The 24,191-nt window shown below is 35.5% G+C and overlaps 1 protein-coding gene and 1 pseudogene across 1 annotated transcript in view; one reads left to right on the top strand and one right to left on the bottom strand.

The window, feature by feature from the left end:
- The first annotated feature begins 8,815 nt into the window (after window positions 1-8,815).
- LOC143904951 (uncharacterized) overlaps window positions 8,816-24,191 on the top strand; it is an 89,158-nt gene continuing 73,782 nt past the window's right edge. Inside the window, exon 1 of the mRNA XM_077419972.1 lies at window positions 8,816-9,509. Within this exon, the coding sequence (XP_077276098.1) occupies window positions 9,497-9,509 (13 nt within the window). The 5' untranslated portion in view covers window positions 8,816-9,496. The remainder of the gene's footprint in view (window positions 9,510-24,191) is intronic.
- LOC143905078 (uncharacterized) lies at window positions 16,318-17,175 on the bottom strand (annotated as a pseudogene).

The following is a 24,191-nucleotide window of genomic DNA, read 5'->3' as shown; positions in this document are numbered from 1 at the left end:
ATGCATCATTGTCATAATGCTCCACTAATCATTCTAAGCAATCAGCCATACTATCAACGAATAGGGCATTTTCGATTTAATTTATTCCACTCAAGGGTGATTAGCTGTTAAAACTACATTCCTCTTGACCGGTCAAACCCGTTGGTGGGGGGGGGGTTTTTTTTCTAGGCTAAGTCTTTGTAGTAAGCTCTCTGAGCTTCTTTATATAGAGTGGTGGATCTTCAACGCATTGCGTTCAGTCAAAAATTTGTGAGCTTTACATAACCTGACACATGAAAATTCGCGGAGTGAAGCTTTCAGACAAACCCGCACATTGATATGAATACCAGATGTCTCCCAAATGAAAAGGACAGTGTAGCAAAATAAAACGCTTTGTACTCTTCCGTGGATTTATAACTATTCCCTCCGATTCTTAAGTATGTAAGTTCGTTAACAATAGGAGCAAATTTTTTTTTCTTGTTGCCCTATGATGTTTTTATATTCATAGCGCCATAAACAAAAGTAGCTTACAAAAATATTGTCAAGCTTGGATTTGCCACTCTGGAGGTGGACACTTGGTATTGGACATATAGCCGAACCTATCTTTCCGGAATGCGGGGGTCCGAGAGGGTTATTGGGTGTCCCGAATGGTCGTAATAGAAACAAGAGAAGTGGATACACAATATGTCAAGATGTCTTAAAATGTTTTAGTGGATTAATCTCCTCCATCTGTTGTTACACTGTAAAAAAGTTAAAATTGTATCTGTCTTGATTGAATTTCTGGAGGTATTGTAACGTATTATGATTAAGAAGCATCTGGAAGTGTTCAAAGTTCACAGAATTCTTTTAGAAACGTGTCGAAGTGATAAGGCAATGTTCGTACTTGAGTCATTTGTGGTTTTAACTTCTTTTGTTTTTATTTTTCCATATGAAAATTAAATACAATAACTTCGGGGAGGGGGATGTAAAACGCACTATAGACTGGAAATGATATCATACGCTTTGTACTCTGTAGATAAATGATTTAATGGATTGCTCAAAGATAAAACATTCTTTAATGCTGCTAATAAACTCGACTTTGGTTGGAGTGACAATTGTCAGTGTATTTAGTAACTTTTTGCTTCAAAATGTGAGGAAATTTCCACCGAGAAGGAGGAATAAATCGTCGTCGATACTGAATGGACCTGGTTACGTGGATAGACCACTCGGTTTGTTGTCTACGTTGTTACAAAACCAGAATATTCGCATGTTTTCCATAAATCATGAAATAGGAAGTGAAAGGTATAAATAATTTTGTTTCGTCAACGCATCTTGCTATGAGAAGTGTTCGTCAGTCACTATTAGTGTCAAAGTGATGCGACAGGATTAATCTATCCGTTCAAGCTGATGTATTACATTCTATGACAGCGATTAGGGTATGTAAAGCATGACTGATTTCGTAGATGTTTCGAAATGATATTCCATTAAGTTCAAATGAACGACGCAGTCTTCAATAATACAATGCACTAGGTACAGGTTAGGATGCTGGATAGAGAAATGATACCTGAATGCATCAATATTGCAAAAGATTCATTAGACATATATGACATTTACTAAAACCATTGAAAAAATTAGCAATACCATTAATCATATATTAGCAATATTTTACTCTAGTACCAAATTATTGAACTTTCAGAGAAATGTTATAAGTAAAGTATCAATTGCTTTACTTTTATAAATTTGAAGTATAAACACAGAATGTACTTTCGAAAAAAAAAAAAAAAATCAGTCGTACAGAATCATGAAAAATATTTTGTTAAAAGCATTGTACATACATCATATCTTAGTAAATTTATTTTATAAAAGTAAGTATATCTTGGAGTAAACTAAAGTTAAGTATATCTTTTTTATTTTATATATCTCCGAGTAGATTACAGACAATTAAGTTTTATATATTATATATAATTATCTATAGGTATATATTTAATAAAAAAGTATTCAATTTTTCTTTGACATTTCAGTAAAAACTAAACGTAAGATATGCAACGTCATTGAATAAACAAATAGTACTATATAATAGTGTACAACTTTTTAATACAATACTGAAACTTATCTGTACAGTATTATTGTCTTTTACTGAGATTGTTACAATGATTTGAATTTTAATATTCTTCAATCATAGCCAATACCTTAGGATTACTAATATCTTGTCGTGTGATGTAGTTAACATTTCATAACACTTCCTTTCGTTGTAAAAATAACCATCTCGTGGCACATTCTAGGGTTAGGTACTAGTCCAAAGGCTGGCATCGTTTGCTGTGCTATTGTCGATGTGTGCTTTAAATGGAGTTCACCTCGTATCCATATGCATGATAATGTACCTAAGAATATTTGTATGTACAATCTAAATTCTTGTCACCATAATTACAGCTGCCCTCCTAAATTTTTCCATATTTGATATATTTACTCCTTCCTTAAATTCAATGTTGGTCGATATCACTTGTAGTCTAAAAATGCACAGAAATATTAAATAATTAGGATCTAGTACTTTATGTTTATAAATAATTTAAAATAATTGTTTTATTTTGTTTGAAATCTTAGCGAGCTTATTCTATAACTCCATGACGTGCTTTATATAAATGAATATAAAATGTAACGTTTTTACAACAAAAATAATCCAAATAAGTTGAAAAAAACGTATGTGAAACCTGTGAGTTTCTGTACAGTTGTTACTTAGTGACGAACCAACATATTTAATGAGTTATATTATACGTAGTTACAGTCTACAAGTTTTTCACGTTTACAAAGTATGCACTACTTACCTTTACAAAAAGTAGAAAACGCTTTTACGAGATTCTTGGGCGTGATGGTCGCAAATGTTCTTGTTTGTTCTTCCAAGCAGTACCATCAGTGAATAATAATTTAAAGCATAGTAATGTCTTGAGGGGGGGGGGAAAAAGAGGAAAAAGAAAGGGGTATGGGGAGAGGAGATAAAAGAGGATGGTGAGGCGGGGGGAGAGGGGAGAAAAAAGAGAAATAAGAGGAAAGGGGGGAGGTTGGCGTTGTGGGACTGGAAAGAGTGGCGGGAGGGGGGGTGTGACAACAAACGTCCCCCGCGCGTCAGCAACGTCAGCAGCGTCGTGGAGAAACGGCGGCCACAATTGCGAGCGCTGAGGGGTATTGCCCCCGCCTAATGATCACGTCACGGCGCTGAGGGGTCGACTGTAGGCGTACAAGGTCCATGGACGCAAAGAGTCCGGTCGCGATCAACGGAATAAAGACAGAATTGGAGATCGAGAGGGGAAGAAGAAGAGTAGGTTTTGTGCGGTTTGTGTTGTTGTGGTAGAGATTGCATAAAGTGAGGGTTAACCGAAGGATAATAAGTTATTCCTTGATCCCTCTCTTTTCTTTCGGAAAGAATGGGGCCCTATGAACATTGTTGTAATGATTGAATCATAACTGACGATCTGCTAGTTTGTTAAAAATTAATTTCTTTTATCATTATAAATAAAATATTGCAGACGTAAAAAAATAAAGACACTTACTTGCTTGAAATTTATTATTCACGTGGTGACTGCTTGGAGAGAAAAAACAAGAACAGTGGGGCGACCATTCACGCCAAGAATCTCGTGAAGCTGTTTATACTTGGTTGTAAAGGTCATAGTGTGCATACTTGTAACTTGAAAAATTTGTAGACTGAACTGTAATATACTCATTAAAGAGTTTGGTTCTTAAAATAAGTAGACAAATGTCAGAAACTTCCACAGGTTTCAATACGTGGTTTAGTACTTATTTGGTGATTTTTGTTTTCAAATCCCGTTAAATTTTATATATTCGTTATATAAAGCAAGTAATGGAGTTATAGGAATAAGCTAGCTAAGTTCAAAAAATAAAAAAATATTTTAAGATGTATTTATATACTATAAGTTAAATGGCTACTAATTTTAATATTTCTGTGCATTTTTAGACTATCAAGTGATATCGAACCAAAATTGATTTAAGGAAGGAGAAATATATCAAATATGGAAAAAATTAGGAGTTGCAGGCTGAATTAGTGGTGCAGATATTAGATTGCCATCAAATATTACTGATGTCATTACAATGAACATATGGTACGAGGTTGAACTCCATTTTTTAAAGCCATCGACAAGCTTCAAAGAGATGCAGGATTGGATGTACACTATCCAATAGAAGTGTCAAGAGAGGTTATTTTACAAGAGAAGGTATGAAATTACTAAATCACACGACAAGATATTCGTTAATCCTAAGGTAATTGCGCTCTGATTGAAGCTATATTAAATTCAAATCATGGTAACAATCTCAGTAAAAGACAATAATACTGTACAGATAAAGGTACAGTATTGTATTAAAAAGTTGTACAACTAGTATATATAGTACTTTTGTTTAATTCAATGACGTTGAATATCTTAGTTAGTTTTTAATGAAAGCTCCAAAGAAAATGTGATACTTTTTTTTAAAGATATCTATATATATATTTATATAATATATATAAAACTTAATTTTTGTTAATCTACTGAGATATATAAGATATATTTAACTTTATTTACTACATATACTTACTTTATAAAAATTAAATTTACTAAGATATGCTTGTTACAATGGTGTACAAAAAATATTTTTCTCTGATTCTGTACGACTGGTGTTTTTTGTTTTGCGCAAGTATTAGTTCTGGTTTAGACTCTTTTAAATTTAAAAGTAAAGCATAGTGATACTTTTACTTTATTTAAATTTCCTCGAAAGTTCTATATAACTGTTGTACTTTATGTTACTTTTTCTTGTAAAATATTGCTAAATATGAGATTAAAGGTATTGCTAATTTTTCAAAATGTTTTAGGAAAAATGTCTATATATGTACTAATGAATCTTTTGCAAGTATTGATGCTATTCGGTCATTTCTCTATAAAGCATCTACCTGTACCTATTTTAATTGTATTTATTGAAGACTGCGGTCGTTCATGGACTTATGGAATTCATTTCGAAAACATTCTACGAAATTTAAAGCTGCTGACCTAATCGCTTATAGAATGGAATGATCATCAGCTTGAACGGATAGATTATCCCTGTTAATCATTTGATAATGTGATGAAGATGGCAGTTCTCATGCAGATGAAGTTGGACGAAACATAAATTATTTCAGATATTTCACTTCATGATTTTCATGAGTTATGGAAAAAACATGCTAATATTCTTGTTTGTAAAAAGTATCGCAAACAGGGTCCTTCCACGTAACTCAGGTCCATTCAGTAAGTAGACGATTTTCGTCCTTTCTCGGTGGAAATTTCCTCAAATTTTGGAAGCAAAAAGTAATAAATACATCTGGAAAACAATGTCACGCCAAAGTCGAAGTTCTTAGCAGCATTAAAGAAATGTTTGATCTTTGGACAATCCATTTAATCATTTATCTACAGAGTACAAGTCGTATGATTTATATTCTCCAGTCCTATAAGGTGCGACATCCCTCCCGAAAGTTATTGTATTGATTTTTCATATGGATAAAAAAAAATACAAAAGGGAAGGGGTAAAACCACAAATGACTCAAGTAATGGACAAATGTGCATTTCACTTCGACACGTGCTAAAGGAAATTCTTGAACTTCCAGATGCTTTTAATAAGACGTTACAATACATCAGAAAATTAATCAGAGGAGATACAATTTATACTTTGTACATTGTAAAGATTGAGTGGATTAATCACTAAATATTTAAGAAATACTGATAGTGGTTTACTCGCCACTTATCTGTTTATTAGTGACGTATTTGTGTGATACGTGACCAATAGTAATATCCTAGCGTGTCGGACGCCGTCATGTCGCCGAATAAGATAGGATTCGTGTTATTGTCAGCAATACACGTGTCTACCTCCAGAGTGCCAATCCAAGCTGACAATATTTTGTAGCTCTTTTGTTTTATGCTTGATGATAGAAAACAGTATGGCAACAAGCAACATTTCGCTCCCTTAGTTACCGAAATTAATACTTAGAATCCGAGGGAATAGTTATGAAATACAAAGGAAGAGGAAAAAAGGTTTATTTTGCTACGTGGCCTTTTCATTGGAGTAACAACTTGGTATTCATTTTTCAATGTGCGGGTTTGTTTGAAAGCTTTCCGCGATTTCATGTGTCGGTTTTGTCAAGCATCAAATTTTTGACTGAACAACGCAAATGCGTTGAAGATCCAACTCTATTAAGATAGCTCAGAGAGCCTACTACAATGTACTATGCTCTTAGAAATCACCCACGGTTTGACCGGGATCAAAGGGTAATGTATTTTTAAAGCGCATACCTTCAGTGGATATTACGACATGCCTTCGTTGATAGTCGATGATTGCTGAGGATAGGAGTAGGGCATGATTCAATGATGCTATTCTCCAAACATTTTTTTCAATTGGATCCTTATTTTTAGAATGCTTATATCACAGAATGTATATGTTTGATTATGTTTTATGATGGTTTAAACAAACCACCCCTTGCATAACTCCTGAAATTGTTAGGCAAAAAATAAACTCAAAATGCAGCAAGTGAGATGTGATGCTATTTGCGTTTGTTTGTGTTAATGTTTTGGTGAGGTGATGTTTAATCGAGAAAATTGATTTTAAATTATTGCGGAATTGTAGATTTTTATTACATGATATTGTCAAGATGTCAAGCAAAAAAAACTTTCCATCGGATATGATAATGGTTGACAGTTTTGTAGTAAAGAGTAACCAATTGAATTATACCTTAGAATCTACTGGGAGACGCGATGTTAAGTATCCAAAACATCAGTGTGTCTTTTGCTACTCTATGATTTTCAATTATTTGGGCATTTGCAAAGTGTCTTGTATCGTTTTGAATCTATGGCATATTAACGATTAAAAGCATATAGTTACTGCACACAGTCAAGGAAAAAAAACATCGTCTTGTGTATTCTCGCCACAAAAATTTCAATTGCTTTGTGTTACAGATTTATATAACATCCGTATTTTTCCTGTGTCTATAACCGGTCAAGGACATTGTAGTCTTTCCGAACTTCTCAGTATCTCATTTGTTAAGTCCTCGCTTCCTGATTCTTTAAAAGAAATTCTGACATTTATGTATTAAACGGGATAGGGAATGGAAAAGTTTTCGATAACAAGCTTGGATTTGTCTTATTGTTGTGGTGTAGATATTTAGGATGACTTACGTTGTTGCACACATAAAAGTCACTTTTGGTACATGAAAGGAACCTTGTTTGTAGGCTCACCTATAATTAATATAGGACTCATCTCCATGTCCAGGGGTGGTACGATAGTAGGAGACTAATGAAATAAGATAAATAAGGGTTTTGCATCAAGGCACTAGTGAATTATTGTTATCAGCCACTTCATGGGTACAAAAATGGGTCAAATGGTTGAACAATCTATTGTTTTGAAGTTTATGATGTTAGAAAAATGTTGTTTTTTGGTCCCTATAGTGTATAAATAAATAGATCTAGAAAAATTGTTGTAGTTCTTATAATGACTGAAAATAAGATATATATCATTAAATATAAAACAAAAATTGTGTTGAAAAGAAGAAGGTCTGCAGTTTTTAATCATATGAAATAAAACTTAACAATGTTTTTATAATAATAATAAATATGGCTAATCATTAGCTTATTTGATAATTAAATAAGCTAATGCTTAGCTTATGTGATTATTTGTTATTTTTTCGTGTATGTCTTTGTCAATAATCTAAATTGGTATAATATTGGTTTTGGTATACAAAATTTTGTCTAATTTTTATTACATCCCATTAAAAAACTGTAGACTTTGCTTTTACGGGGGTTAAAAATATGTTTGTTTTGTCAATATACTTGCATTCGCCTCCTGCCTCTGATTGTATCAACCACTCCCTTCGGACATCCTGTCTATACAGCAACAACGTTCTAACTCTGCCGCTCCTGGAGCTCGTTTCTAGCCATTTGCCCCCAAAAATTTTACAAAAATTAGTGAATGACCGTCAATTGCATCGATACATTGAGGAAATTGAGATATTTATCAATTATAAAAGCAATTGTAATGACAAAGCAAGGTCGAAGATGACAAAGATATCAACTAAACTAGTATTTGACATCAACCATTTATCGATGCAATTGACGTCAATTCAACTAATAATTTCTGTTTAGATTGTTAATCTTAAAAAGCGTATAACAATTAATATTGCATTGAGAAATTGAAATGATATTCGTTATAGTTTATCTTCTATAATTTAAAAAGTAAAGAGAAGAAGTGGTTATTTGTGTTAGACAGATATATTCGATTTATATATAAATATTTGATTTCTACATTATTATATTTTATAAAGTATAAGATTCTTTAAATATATGGAAAATTATTTATACGTTCTAAAATATTGTCTATAAGATAGAGAAATATCTCATAAAACTTATAATTGCGTTTATAATGTTTGCGTATTATGTATGTTTACAACTTAAACTCTTCTTCTTTCAAACTCACGCGAATCATGCAATTTACACGGAATAAACTTGAGATTCTCCCACTGATGTATAGCATTTTTGTAAAATCATATTTTCTTAAAGTATATTAAAATATATTAAATTTTGTGTCATATAATTTATATTCGGGTGCTTTTTATTCCTATTTATTCATATTTATCTGTACACACACATATTATTGCATTATTAGCAAGAGAGTTGATCTCATATTTTTTAAATATATAATACGGTATAAGTGAGTTCACTATAATTACATGTTTTACATGGCTTTATCTAACATTTTTATTAATAAATTCTGACTGAATATCAGTTTGAAAAAAACAGAGCGTTGATAATAATCGATACACACTGACCTGTAAATTGTTTCGACTTTGGTCGTTTATTTCACTTAAATGCTCACTTCACTGTGCCGTTTCGTAAAGCCTCTCGCGAAGTGATACACGCAGAACGCATAAGTGACAGGCTATATCTACATCAGTGCATTTTTTATACTCTCGAATGAAATTGCGAATATACGTATGTTTTCATTCGGCACCGCAGATGACGACTGTCACGAGTACGACATATAATCTGCTTGGTCACCATTTATACCGTCGAATTTCCTGATTTATTCTTAGATAACCGAGACTTGGCCAACATTAAACACATGTCGATTTATCTCTCAATAAACCAATAGACGCTAACTTAAATGAGATAACAGAGCGATGATAACACTCGTGTGATCATGAACTGAATTAGACACGCAGTTAGAAGCAGTAGAAGCGTGCACTTATCATCCTGTTATTGAGGCAAGAAAGGGGGGCAATTGTGGCGCAGAGATGTGCGCTGGTCTAGTGAGCCGGAGAACCGAGTTCAAATCCGACCAAGACGGTTTTGTCAGATTTCGATCGCCACCTCTCGGATGTCAAATGGGGATAGCAACCCACCGAGAGTATATTGCTTGCCTAGCTCTCTAATATATTTAGAGAGGATCCCCAGGTTGGGGCAATGAAAAACACGTGCGGTTTTTAATTGTGCTATACTCTTGTTTTATTAAGACTGGCAAACGTTAAAGGAAATTATAAATGAGTATACATTGTAGGTATATAAATGTGTGAAAATATGTAATATATCAAGGAAGAAAGATTTCAGAAGAATGCATGAAATTCATCAGATTTTGCACATAAAAAAAGCTTACCTTTTGTTAAATTTTTGCTACTGTTGCTAAATTATAGCTCTCGCTGCAAAAAATGTTAGTTATCCCTATTTTACAATTAAATTTGCTATAATGGCTAATCTTGTGAGGATGTACGATTTCCAAAATTAATTCATGCATTATTCGTCGCCGTCCATAATACCGTCATCCTAAACTTGAATAATTTTTCTGAACGGCGAGAATATAGTGGAATTATTCACGAAGGTCGTCTATCATGAGCGTTATTTCGGGATATGAAATTTATATATGATATTTAAAGGAAAAAAATTTCCGCGGATTTCATACTTTATCTTTGCATTAATATATGCCTCTCAGTCAATATACATATTGTTCTTTTATTGAATAGATGAAGCGAAACAACACTTCATCAACGTACTGATAATTGAAGTGGCAAATGCATTATTTGCTTATTATGTATTTTTGCCTACATGTACATTTAATTTATTACAAAATTGTGTATATTTTGCATTATTGTTCTCTTAAAATATTTATTCTTCTTCGATTTTATGGCTAAGTTAAGAAAAAATATAACTTGTCTACTTTTTTGATCTCTCAAAAAAATTACATAAACATTTTTTAAATATATATTTTTATTTTCATCCACATGGTAACTACTTTTTTGATAATATATATGCATCTCTAACATTTTTTCACTTAATTTATTTCACTGTACTGTTAATGTAGCTCAGATTTAAATAATCATTAAAATATTAATCAAATTTTGACATTTACAATTTCATGATGATTATTACAAAAATAATTTAGTAAATTTAGAACTGAGATATAATATGATAACATGTTAACTATTGTGAGAATTTCCGGGACGTAATTTTAAGTGCGTGAAGCACGTATGTTACTAACAATAAGAAACAGTTCGTGTATTTAGAATATAATATAATATAAAAAAATCAAATAACGAAAGTAAATTATGAGGAAAAGAAGTTAAATATTTCTTCTAAAATATTTCTGCAATGATTTTAATGTCGGCAATCACCCAAATATAGCAAAGCGTGTCTGAACAAAATCGCGCAACCTGTGATTGCTTATGATGCTGGCAACTTGCCGTACATTTGCTTCAATTGATTTCAAGTAATTTAATATTTGAAGCAACATTGGATATATGTATTGCCAGCAATTTGTCGGCAAGAGAACAACATCAAATTTACTTCGCGTTGCTAGCAATATGACAGCATTGTGTGATTCTATGAATTATTACAGCAACATGACAGCAACATCTCGAATTTTGAATCAGACGTTGAATCAGACTGGCAAGTTGCTATGCAAAATTGTTATATTGTGAAGGCATCAACTTGCCGACAAATGCGGACTCAGTTGCCACAATTCTGATAGCAACACGTGCTTTCCAGCAAGGAACACAGGCGACACTGCGTGACACAGTGTCAGACACAGTGCTTTCCAACAACGACACAGCAAAGCACATCTCGACACAGCATCGGTGTAGAGTTCGAGTGTTGTAGGCATTGTTGCCAATTTTTTATATCTCAGCACTAGTTTTTTATTTATTTTATTTGTTTAAACATAACCTTTTTATACTGCTTTCACATTAAACATAACTTATTTACTGCTTTAAAATTATTCTGGTGAAAAATTCTTGCGAAAATATAAATGTGTCCACAATGGTCGAGTTTTGCGTTCCAACAAACACTCATATACAGTGTTCGAGTGTGTCGCACAGTGTCGCACCGTGTCACCTTGCTGGAAAAGAGCCGCTAGCAACAATGCAAACAAGTTGCTATCTGGACATATATTATCAAAATGTGTTCATCTATTCCGTATAATGATAACAATATATCGATACTATATCGCTACTATAACGATGAACGATAACAATAATCACAGACAATAATATTTCAAAACATTTATTCAAACAATAAGATTATTTATACAAAGTATGCTTATTAAACATTTTTAACTTAACGATATAGATTCAAATTAATACGTGATTATATAGTATAATATAAAAAAAAGACTGTAATAAATAAAATTAATTGATTATTTGCACGTAAATGATGAATAAATAAGTAGTCTGCATTTCATAATCGCACACAATCTCTAATAGAATCTTGATGTATAACAGATGATATTTTATTCTCCAACAATTCGCACAAATTTTTTAGCTGTTCAGGAACTTAATCGACGCGATTATAAAATCATACAGTAAACGTTACGACATCCGCGCAAGTCATCGTTGTCTATGATTAGTCTCTATCTTGATTATATCATGTTACTCGATTTGACAGCGTAATTGAATTATGAGCGTGGCATTGCAGCATTGGAGTAATAAAAAAATTTTATCGTATGATGCAATAGGTAATAGATATTTACCCGTTTACCTTACAGAAGATGCTTTTTTCTTATATCCCAGACTTTTACCATTGTGTACTTTAATTATATTGTATAATAGATATATAATATTTATATTTATGAAACCTCTGCATATTTTTGTCTATGAACGTTTACGTATGTTTATGTACATACATATATACATACATATACGTCTTTTTTTAATATAATAGTATAAGTAAAATTTTTCATTATATATGCTTGATAATATATTATTGTACGTGAAGTCACCAGTTATCCTATTTTTATAAAAGCAAGTTAGAGGATAGCATACTTCCGTAATTGTATAAAGAATACTTACATATAATTTTAATATTAAACAAAAGAAGATTGTACTGTCTTTATAAAAGCTCGTTGATGCATTTTATTAAATATCTTTGTTTAAAAAATAATTTTAACTTGTATCGCTATTGCGTGTTATCTTTTTAAGAATAAAATATTTAATCTGATATTGCAAGTCATGCCGTTGTTGCCTGTTATCTCTTTAAAAATAAATAATCATATAATAAATATCAAGATAAAATATTGAATCAGACATTTAATCTTGAAAGTATCTAATCTGATATTTAATCTTGATGAATTGAAAGATTTTTCAGATTGGAAAAATCAATAACTTGGATTATAATATAACGCCTTATATCGTTTATTTGTAATTAGATAAATATAAAGAGATTAAAAAATCAATAAAAAGTGTGCAAATTATAAACTTGCACATTGCTTCCTCATCATTACAGATCGCTACCATTGCTTTTGTTTTATTTTGCTCACAAAACTCCTCTTATGAGCTTGTATTTTATTTGATGCATAATTATTAGTATTTATTAGTTTGGCTTCTTCATAGAGAAAGCATTATGAGCGAAATAAAATAGGAGCAATGGTAGCGATCTGTTAATGACGAAAAAAGAGCAAGAGATAAAATAAAACTAAAATAAGTAAGTTTATTGATGCTTTTATAAAGAATATACAGTTTTTAAATATCTTTATGGTTTTCGTACTTCAGGAATAGGACTGGAAGACTAAAGAAAAAGAAAATATTTATGTATTGTACATATCTGTGTGAAATAAAAATAAATCAGTATCTATCAAGAGACACGGTAGTGTCTCGCGCCAAGTACACGCGGAGCGAGACCGACCGTGACTCTTTTACGCGACACAACGGGTTGCGAGTACCCGAGATGTTGAGATCTCGATAACGAGTGAACGGATCAAGTTCTAAGTAGGCTTGATCGATAGCTTAAGGTCTAATTAGGGGGGGGGGGAGGTTTCTCTTATAATATTCCGCTACGTGCCCTAATAGAGCACGTAGGATCCTTCTGGCGCTGCTAGAGAGAGAGAGAGAGAGAGAGAGAGAGAGAGAGAGAGAGAGAGAGAGAGAGAGAGAGAGAGAGAGAGAGAGAGAGAGAGAGAGAGAGAGAGAGAGAGAGATTTTATTGATTGATTGATCTTTATTAGCCTTCTCGGCTATTTATATACATAAAAAATATACAGCACCTTACAATCTCGCAACATTGCGTGCAATATAATCTTTCAGCATTCTCTTAAATTTATCTACTTTATCACATTGCTTTACCTCTGCAGGTAAATCATTATACATTTTAATACCTTTATAAAAAACACTTCTTTGTGCCTCGCACGTTTTTCGCAACTGTACAGCTATATTACCCTTTTGTCTCGTCTCCCTCTGATTACCTTCACCTACTAAGTCTATCCTATCTTTCAATATAAGTGGTAGATAACCTCCTAATATCTTAAACATAAATATACATGTATTATAATATATCCTCTGTCTTATTGACATATATTGCAAAGCTTCCAGCATATGTTCTACTCTGGTATTCCTCTTACATTGCAAAACTACTCGCATAGCTCTGTTCTGCGCCACTTGTAGTTTCTTAATTTGCGTCTCACCCATTCCCACAATCACTGTTGCACAATATTCAAACTGCGGTGCAATAATCGCCTTATATACTATTTGTCTACTGTACGGTGTCAAGTAGTGACCTATTCTATTCAAGAAGCTAGTTTTTTTACCTATCTTTTTTAACATATAATCACAATGTTCAGCAAAAGTGAGCTTACTGTCAATCATTACACCTAAATATTTTATAACCTCTACGCGTTCTAACACATCACCATTCATACATGCTATTCTTATCCGCCCTTTAACTTCCTTTCTACTACTCCGAACAATCATATATTTTGTTTTTCCTGCATTTAAACTTTAGTTTATTTAGGTTCATCCATTTTTCTATCTCATAAATGCATTATTCATCTTTCTATTAAGTTCCTCACTAGATTCTCCTATTACATAGATCAACGTATCATCCGCAAACAGTTTCACATTACTTCCCATCGGACATGCGCTAATTATGTCGTTAATATACAATATAAAAAGCAACGGACCTAACACAGACCCCTGTGGAACACCATGGTCTATTACCATTGACTTGGAATACTGTCTATTAAACCTAACTTTTTGTGTTCTGCTATTTAAATATGACTTTAACCAATCCCAGACCCTACCCCTTATCCCAATCTGATACAATTTTTCTAATAACCTCCTTCTATCTACAGTTTCAAATGCTCTTTTTAAATCCATAAATATTACTCCCACCATTTTTCCTTCAGCAATGTCCAATTTCCACTCATCTATTGTTCCTTGTATTGCCGTCTCACATGAGTACGATTTCCTAAATCCAGATTGGTGTTCCGTGAGCACATTATTTGCCTCTAGGTATTTTTCTATTTGCTCTTTAACCACCAACTCTAAAACTTTCTCATATACTGGCAGAACGTTAATCGGCCTATAATCACTAGCTTTTTCCGGTTTTTTAATTTTTGGAATTGGAATTATCGTAGACGTCTTCCAACTATCTGGACACACACCCATATCTAATGACTTATTTATTATATCTGTAAATTCATTTTTAATTTCACAAAAAGCTGCTTTTAACAGGTCAACACTTATTCCCTCATCCGTCCCTTTCTTAGCCGGAAGATTCATCACGATCCTTTCCAATTCACTCGCATTAATAAGATTAAAATTTTCTAATACCTCTTTATTATCAACACCATATATTGTTCTCCTATTACTCCTTTGATCATCTATTTGCTTAATACTATTTACAATGTTACCAATACTATTAATATAATATTCATTGAACTTGTCTGCCATATTTATATCCTCATTAGTGATAACACCTTCAAAATCTATCTTATCAGCAATTTTTACATCCATAACTTCACCTTTCAATATTTCTTTTAGTGTCTTCCACATTCTTCTTGAGTCTGACTTGTTGTCATCAATCATATTTTCATAATATTGCCTTTTCCTATCTTTTATAAGTTTAACGACTTTATTTCTTTCAATTTTAAACCGCCGCCAATCCTGCTCTAATCCCGTATAAACTGCTTTTCTATATGCCCTATCTCTATCAATTGCCGCCAATTTTATATCTTCCGTAAACCATACTTTCCCTTCCCATACCTTTGATATTTTAAATGTTCTTTCAGGTGCAACAGTATCTAACCGCCGCCACTATATTTTTAACAAAAGTACTAGCCCTTTCATTTATATCTAATTTCCAATTGTCACCCATGCTCCGCTGCAATTCATTAACGAAAATATCTATGTTCATCCTTTTGTATGCTCTTCCCCTAAATTCTTTATAACAGCTTACAACTTGGTCCGCCTTAAATTCAATTTTTACCCATGCATGATCCGTAATTTTCGGATTTTCTACTACAGTTACACACTCACTCAAATCCAGGCTCGCAAAAACTAAATCTATAAGTGTACGACTATTAAATGTCACCCTTGTTGGTTGATTAACATACTGCTTCAGTCCTAGACATAACATAGAATTTTTTAACTTATTTGCATAATACGCATCTAGTGTTTAAATCTATGTTAAAGTCTCCTAATACTATACACGCCTCTTTTACAATTATATCTTCAATTAAGTCCTCGATAAACTTTATAAAAACTCCATCCGGTGCACTAGGTGAATGGTACAATGCCATATTGTACCTTTGTACCATCTCTCGTACACCTTTATCACAACACACCAACAGTTACCTATGATCTTGTGCACCATTACAGTTCATATTTAATGTCATTCCTAATGTAAACAACGACTCCTCCTGTATACCTATTCTCAGCATCACACCTCACTTGACTGTAGCCTCTCATATTTATCTCAAAATCTTCTATGTTGCCATCTACTCTTGTCTCCGACAACGCCACTATAGCTGGGTTTTTTGTCGCCATTATTTGATTGAAGATTTCATCTTTATGCACCATCAGACTTTGCGCATTTGTATACATTATTTCTTCTCCTTTATCCCGTAGCTATGCATCATCTTTCCATCGAATTTCTTTTTTTCCTCTTCTAGTAATTTCTTAAGCGTCGGACATTCTCTACTCAAAGCACCATGCTCTTCATTTATTTTTAAGTTGTAGGTTTTATTTTTATACATACAATTTACACATTTTTCTTTCTCGACTTTACACTCACTATCTTTATGATTCCCTGCACATTTCGAACATGTTACCGGTCGTGTACAATTTTTCGCTGTGTGGTAAAATCCCCAACAATTGTAGCATCTTTTAACGTTAACATAGTTAGTAACATGGCATTTCCTCCATCCAATATTTATTTTCTCAGTTTTAACATTTCCACATGCGTTATCTCATCAACTTCAACTATCAGCATACCATTTTCCCTTTTAGTTCTGGTCGTATTAGTATTTCCATCCTGTCCTCTTCTATCAATCTTCTTCACAATTTAATATAAAATCCTCTTCTTTTTTCATCCAAATGATTTTGTTTTATTATCATATCTACTATTTGACCCTCGTCACACTTTATTTCTTCTTCATCCAAATTGAAAATTTTAATTTCGGCTGAGCACCCCTCGGCTCTATTATTTGGTACTTATCTCCTAATTTACTCACAGCAGTTGATTTTAATTGTTTTAATTCTTGCTCGCTTTCACATCCCAGAATGAGTGCTCCCTTTCCTCCTTTTCTCAGCTTGGATACACCTACCGCTATATTTTAATATCAATGTTCTCCTTGACCACTTTTTTTGTTTTCTCACTCTCTTGTTGCTCCTTCGGTTAATTATAATAACATTTTCCTTTTTCATCTCTGTGACCGCTGCGCAGTAACTACTCGAGGCATTCCAGATGACATTACACTCCACATCTTCTTCATTTCTTCCAGTTCTTTCCTGTAGCCTTCTAATTCTTCTCTAACTATACTTGTTATTATACTCTTTATCTCATTTTTATGAATCATTTCATCTCTAACTTTTCTCACCAGCCAATCTATTTTAGTTTTCATGCTGGATCCTGCTTGATTATCCTCTGTATTCGATGGTCTGCGCTCTTTCACAGAACTCGCTTCTTCAGAATGAGTATTTTTTATAGTAAATATCTCATATTTACCATGACAGGAGACCAGCTCATTAGCAGAATCGTATACTTTATGTAATTTATGGCAACTCGGATGAAATACTTTATCACAAGGTATGCATTTTTACCAACTGTGTCTTTATTTCTTTCCTACAATGTCTACATATCACCTGCTTCTCCATTATTGCTCATTATCATGTGATAATTACAAATTCTTCTTTACCGACTTCTAAGAGTTTCAAAGAAAATGAATATCACAACACGCCACCGACACTATCACCACGTGTCAACGTCACCTTCCAAATTATGCCGAGTCAGCAGGCATCAGCCGCCACATTCCATGCAATAGTTTAATTTCGCATGAAATTATCACCATCAAATGACTGTTTTGCCACAAGACAACAATCTCACTAGCACATCCTCCGTCCCTGCACACGTGACGCAAGTTTCAGAATTAAGAAACCAATACTTTCCACATAAATCTCAACAATTATGAGGAGCACGCTCGTACACGTCTACTTCTCTCTACAGAGAGAGAGAGAGAGAGAGAGAGAGAGAGAGAGAGAGAGAGAGAGAGAGAGAAGAAGAGAAAGAAAGAGAGAGAGAGAGAGAGAGAGAGAGAGAGAGAGAGAGAGAGAGATTGATTGATTGATTGATATATTTATATGCCCGAGCATAAGCTAAAGGGCAAGAACAGTAAACAAACTACAAAAAAAATATAAGCATTACTTCCGCATACATCACTAAGTGAGTAACATAATGATACTTAAAATTAACTTAAAAATAAAAAAAATAAAAAAACTTAAAATAAAACTAAAACTAAAACTAACCCTAATACTGAACCCAGCAAGTACGACCCGACCTGTACACAAACTAGCACTCAAATTCAGAAGAGAACAGATGAGCACGAAGAAGACTTTTAAAGATTGAAAACGAAAACGCCGATGTAATTTGAACAGGAAGAGCATGCCAAAAATAGATGGACGAAAGATGGAAGGAGTTCCTGTAGGTAGTTGTTCTATGTAAGGGAATATGGAAAACATGAGAAGAAGTGGTCAGTCTGTCAGATCTTCTTAGTAGTGGATCAAGTGGGGTGAAAAGTTCACGTAAATACACAGGCGAATTCATGTAAACAATACGATACATTTGACACCCGATAAAATACAGTCTTCTGTTCTCCACTGAAAGCCATCCGAGGCGACGTCGAAACGGCGTTATATGCTCATCACGCCGCAAGTTGTAGATGAATCTGACACAACAGTTAACCAGTCTCTGCAATTTACTATTCAAATCACTACTCAAGCCGTGATAAACCAGGCAGCAATAATCAATATGGGGTAGAACCAGAGTCATAACGAGCTTAATTCTTGACTCAGTTGAGAGAGAATTCTTATTGAATTTTAGCTTATATAATGCTCCATGAACCTTCTGCGAAATACATAAAATGTGTTTTCTCCAAGAGAAGTTAGACTCAAAAAAGACTCCCAAGTTCTTAACTTCACTCACATATGGTAAGGGTATCTGATTAACCATTATCGGTGGAAGAAGATTGAGATCTATATTGCCAACATTGGCCCTGCTGCCAAATATAATCACCTTAGACTTAGCAGGATTCAGATTAAGACCATTCTCCTTTGCATAATTAAAGATGGCATTAGCATCCTGAGAGATTAGCTTAAGATTGTGAAGTAGATCGGAGAGTAGACTTAGGCGATATATCTGGATATCATCAGCAAATATCATATGTTCAGAGTAGTTCAAGACTTTGCCAATATCGTAAGAGAGAGAGAGAGAGAGAGAGAGAGAGAGAGAGAGATTGATTGATTGATTGTATGTTTATTATGCCCAAGCAATAGCTAAAGGGCAAAGAATGAATACAATATAATAAACGTAAATAGAACATGTCCATGCTCTCTCTCAAACAGTACGCACTTAAAACTAACTTACAACTAACTCGCCTTAAAAATTAATGCAGCTTAAAACTAGGAGAACAATGCTACGCAAAAATAACTACAAGAAAAATATAGAATACGCTACTGCAAGAACAGAAGTCCAGTTGTAAACAGCAAGCAGCGAACAGAAAGCAATCAAAGTCAGTCAGACTCCAAAGCAAACAAATACGGACGAAGGAGATTCTTAAAAGAGCCAAGAGAAGATGCAGATTTAATATTGTCAGGAAGAGAGTGCCAAAAGTACATTGCAGAGAGTCGGAAAGAATTGCGGTAGGTAACAGTTCGGTGGAGAGGAATGTGAAATGTATGCGAGGATGAGGCCAAGCGGTCTGATCTTCTCAAAGCTGAGTCAGGAGGGATAAAAAGTTCCTGAAGATAAGAAGGAGATTGAGCGTAGAGAACACGGTAAGTTTGACAGCCAAGAAAATAAAGCCTTCTATTTCTGACCGAGAGCCATCCCAAACGACGCCTGAACGGAGTGATATGTTCATCTCGCCTGAGATTGAAAATAAATCTTATGCAACAATTAACAAGTCTCTGCAGCTTAGTATCCAACTCGCCACTTAAACCATGATATACAAGGCAGCAGTAGTCGATGTGTGGTAAGACAAGAGTGTTAACGAGCTTGATTCTAAGCGCAGTGGGAAGTGAGTTCTTATTAAATTTGAGTTTGTACAGAGCGTGGTGAACCTTCTGTGAAACATGAAGGACGTGCTTCTTCCATGACAGGTTGGACATTAAGATTACACCCAAATTTTTCACATCACTAACAAAAGGGAGAGGCGTCTGGTTAATAACTATCGGTGGTAGAAGGGTAGTGTCAATGTTACTAATATGAGCCTGACTGCCAAAAATGATGACGTTGGATTTAGCAAGATTGAGTTTAAGGCCGTTTGCAGTAGCGTATTCAAAAATGGCACAGGCATCTCTAGAGATCAGCTCAAGGCCGCGGACAACATCGGCAGGTGGACATGAGAAATATATCTGCATGTCGTCAGCAAAAAGCATGTGATTAGAGTAAGACAAAACCTTGCTAATGTCGTTAATGAAAAGGGAGAACAGCAGAGGACCTAGCACCGAACCCTGAGGAACACCCAGGGACATTGATAGCCAGTCAGAACAATTCCCCTCATCGTCGACTACTGCCTGAGAGCGGCCTGCCAAGTACCAGAAGATCCAAGTAACCACGGCATCAGAAAAACCAACTTCCACCAGTTTGATAAGTAGGAGGAGATGCGAGATTGTGTCAAACGCCTTGCTAAAGTCGAACAGAATCATGATGGTAACAAGTCCCCTGTCAATCGCTTCCCTGATATCATCACAGACACGTAAAAGAGCAGACTGCGTGTTGTGACCAGAGCGATATGCCGATTGTCTAGGATCAAGAATATTATGTTCGTTTAGATAGTCGGTGATCTGTTCAGCAACAATCCTTTCAAGGATTTTGGAAAGTTCAGGCAAGTTAGCAATCGGTCGCGTGTCTGATGGGGACAACGGAGTGCGAATCTTAGACAGTGGGCGAATCAAGGCCCGCTTCCATTCAGAAGGAAACATGGAAGACTCTAATGATTTATTAAAAAGTGTAGTGAGCCATGATGAGATACTAGGCCAGGCCATACGCAGAACCTGAAGTGGAATGCCATCTGAGCCGGAAGCGTAAGAGTTAGCAGGTCCAGCCATAATATACTTAAGAATCGTACGAGGTAGTATCGGAGAAAAGATGAACTCAGGACGCTCAGGTGGGCGAGCAGCACGAGAGGAAGCCAAGATAAAATCGTCATAACTCAGCGGTGGTGCGCAGGAGACCAAAGCATAGTGAGCATTTAACTGATCCGGTGTGAAGAAGTGGAGAGGAGAAACAAAAGAAGACTTAACGAGTCCAAGGCGAGCCAACTCTCTCCACAACTTAGCCGGGTCAGTGATGGCACTCAGCGAGCCCAAGTAAAACTCGCTCTTAGCACGATTTATGTCCGCATTGAGCTGACTCCGAAGGAGTCTATATCTAGCATATCCTAGCAAACTATTCGAACGTTTAGCCTGTTTATACAGTAGGTTTCGATCACGAATACGCCTCCTAAGTTCACACGAGAGCCACGGCACAGGGCGCCTTCTAACAACGAAAGCCCGAGCAGGCGCAAATACATCAAGTGCACCACGTAAAGTACGGGATAACAACGCACAAGATTCCTCAACGCAAGTGACATGCGGCAGATTGCTAACCACAGACCCGGCGTCGCTAACATGAGGCTGAAGAAATTCAAGAAACTCGGAATCGACTATACCCTTGTAACTTCGTCGTAAAATAGAGCGCCGAATGTCGACATTGAAATTAATTGACAGCGAAAGTTCAATGAGATCATGACCGGCTATAAAAGGACATGAGGACTTGTTAAACGATAATATCTTGTCGCAATCATCAACAACTAATACATCGAGCCATGAGTCGGAGGAAGCGGTGTGATGGGTGGCGTCCGAGTTCACAATGTGTAGCGACAGGCTAAGCATTAGTTCGCGGAAGTAGTTTGCCTCATAATTATTTGCTAGTAAATTACAATTGAAGTCGCCACCAATAATTATATTCTTGTAAAGATGTGAGCAGCCAGTTAACGACTCTACAAAATCGCGGAGAAGGTGACCCTTTGGTCTCCTATATACCGATGCAAACAATATCGACTCGTTCTGAGGCGAGCGAACATCAATAATTAAATATTCCGGGTCATCAACAAGGTTACCCGCAGACGCAGCCACCACCGCAGCCTTAAGCGAATTATGAATATAGCAGGCGACACCCCCACCAATCCGACCAACTCGATCATTACGAATCAAAAAGTAATTATTCAACGCCACAAGATCATCAGAGACGCCAGCATGGAGCCAAGTCTCGGATACGGAAATAATATGGTAGAGATTGGTGGTAGAGAGAGAGAGAGAGAGAGAGAGAGAGAGAGAGAGAGAGAGAGAGAGAGAGAGAGAGAGAGAGAGAGAGAGAGATTGATTGATTGATTGATGGTCTTTATTATGCCATAGTCTATGACTTTAGGCAAAATGGCAATTACAAAGAAGAAAAGAAGTATATATGTAAAATAGAGTTAGCGAGTAGACAATTAATAGTAACAATTAACAATAAAAACAAAATTAGATCTATAAAAACAGTATTACAACAGCAGATGCACGCAAAGCTGAGGGTGATGCGCAGACTGTAAGCAACGGAAAGCAAACTACAAAGCAAAGTCGCTAGAATGGTTGGAAAGAAAAAGTAGATAAAATAATTGATAATAACTAATATGTAATGTTAACTTGACTAATTATAACTAATATGTAATATGTAATATGTTGACACTCTTAATGAAGCGATGAATGATCAGAGAGGCTCACAATGGGATCGTGAACAGAGCTAAGCTCACGCGAGAAAAGATGATCGTGTAACTTACGCTTGAAAATGGCGATGGTCGATGACGAAGTGACATCAATAGGAAGCGAGTTCCACAAGTAGATACCCGCGAGGTGAAAGGACCTGCGATACGCCTCAGTACGGTGGTTAGGAATGTGAAAAGAATGAGGTAGCGCAAGACGTGACGAACGTCTGACGGAGGGATCAAGGCTAGTAAAAATATCCGAGAGATAGCCAGGAGACATGCCGTGAGTAATCTTAAACATCTCAACACCAAGAAAGTACAGGCGTCGGTTTTTAACCGACAGCCAGCCGAGACGATGACGGTGGGGGGTGATATGTGCGTCACGCCTAAGGTTGAAGATGAAGCGAATAGTACAGTTGATAAGCCTCTGAAGCTTGGTGTTGAGCTCGTCTGACACATCGTTGTAAACGAGTGAGCAGTAATCCAAGAGGGGCCAAATCAAGGTGGTAATAAGTTTGACACGCAGATTGTGTGATAGTGAGTTTTTGTGGAACTTCAATTTATACAGCGTGAAGTGCACCCTCTTGGATATGTGCAAGACGTGGCTTCTCCATGAAAGATCAGAGCTCATGATGACTCCGAGGTTTCGCGCCTCTCTAACAAATGGAATGGAGGTGCCATTTACAGAAATGAGAGGAAGATCATTTATGCTTAAATGCTGAACTTGGTGCCTGCTTCCCAGAATTAGGACCTTTGATTTGCCAAGATTGAGAGTCAGCCCGTTAGCCGCAGCAAACTCAGAGATGACACCTACATCGTGAGCCACGAGCTGCAGAGCAGTGTTGAGATGGCTAAGAAGGCATCTGCGATAGATCTGAGTGTCGTCAGCGAATATGATGCGCTCAGTGAATCTTAGAAGGGCGCCAATGTCGTTGATGAATAAGGAAAACAGAAGAGGACCCAAAACGGATCCTTGAGGAACACCAGAAGTGACCGAGAGCCAATCGGAGAGCTCACCATCCAAGTCAACAACAGCTTGGGAGCGACCTGTAAGGTAAGAAAAGATTAGTTTAAGAGCAAGATTGGAGAAACCTAATTTTCTAAGCTTGGTCAACAAAAGGAGATGACAGACAGTGTCGAAGGCCTTGCTGAAGTCAAAGAGGACAAGGATCAGGACTTCACCCACATCAACACCGCATTTAATGTCGTGAAACAGTCGCAATAGAGCGGACTGAGTGGAGAAACCTCTGCGGTACCCCGACTGCCGATTGTCGAGAAGATGGTGAGAGTTGATAAAATCAGTGATTTGGCTGTGCAAAACTCTTTCGAATAACTTGGAGAGCTCGCACAGATTGGCAATGGGCCTTGTTTCAGATGGAGAAGATGGTGATTTAACTTTGGACAATGGGCGTAATATGGCTCGCTTCCACAATGATGGAAAGTAGCCTAAATTAAGACAACTATTGAAGAAAGAT

The sequence above is a fragment of the Temnothorax americanus genome, unplaced genomic scaffold (genome assembly GCF_048541705.1).
Source record: "Temnothorax americanus isolate GAGA-0224 unplaced genomic scaffold, ASM4854170v1 Scaffold6, whole genome shotgun sequence".
Classification (NCBI taxonomy): domain Eukaryota; kingdom Metazoa; phylum Arthropoda; class Insecta; order Hymenoptera; family Formicidae; genus Temnothorax; species Temnothorax americanus.
This window is presented reverse-complemented; position numbering and strand designations above follow the sequence as displayed.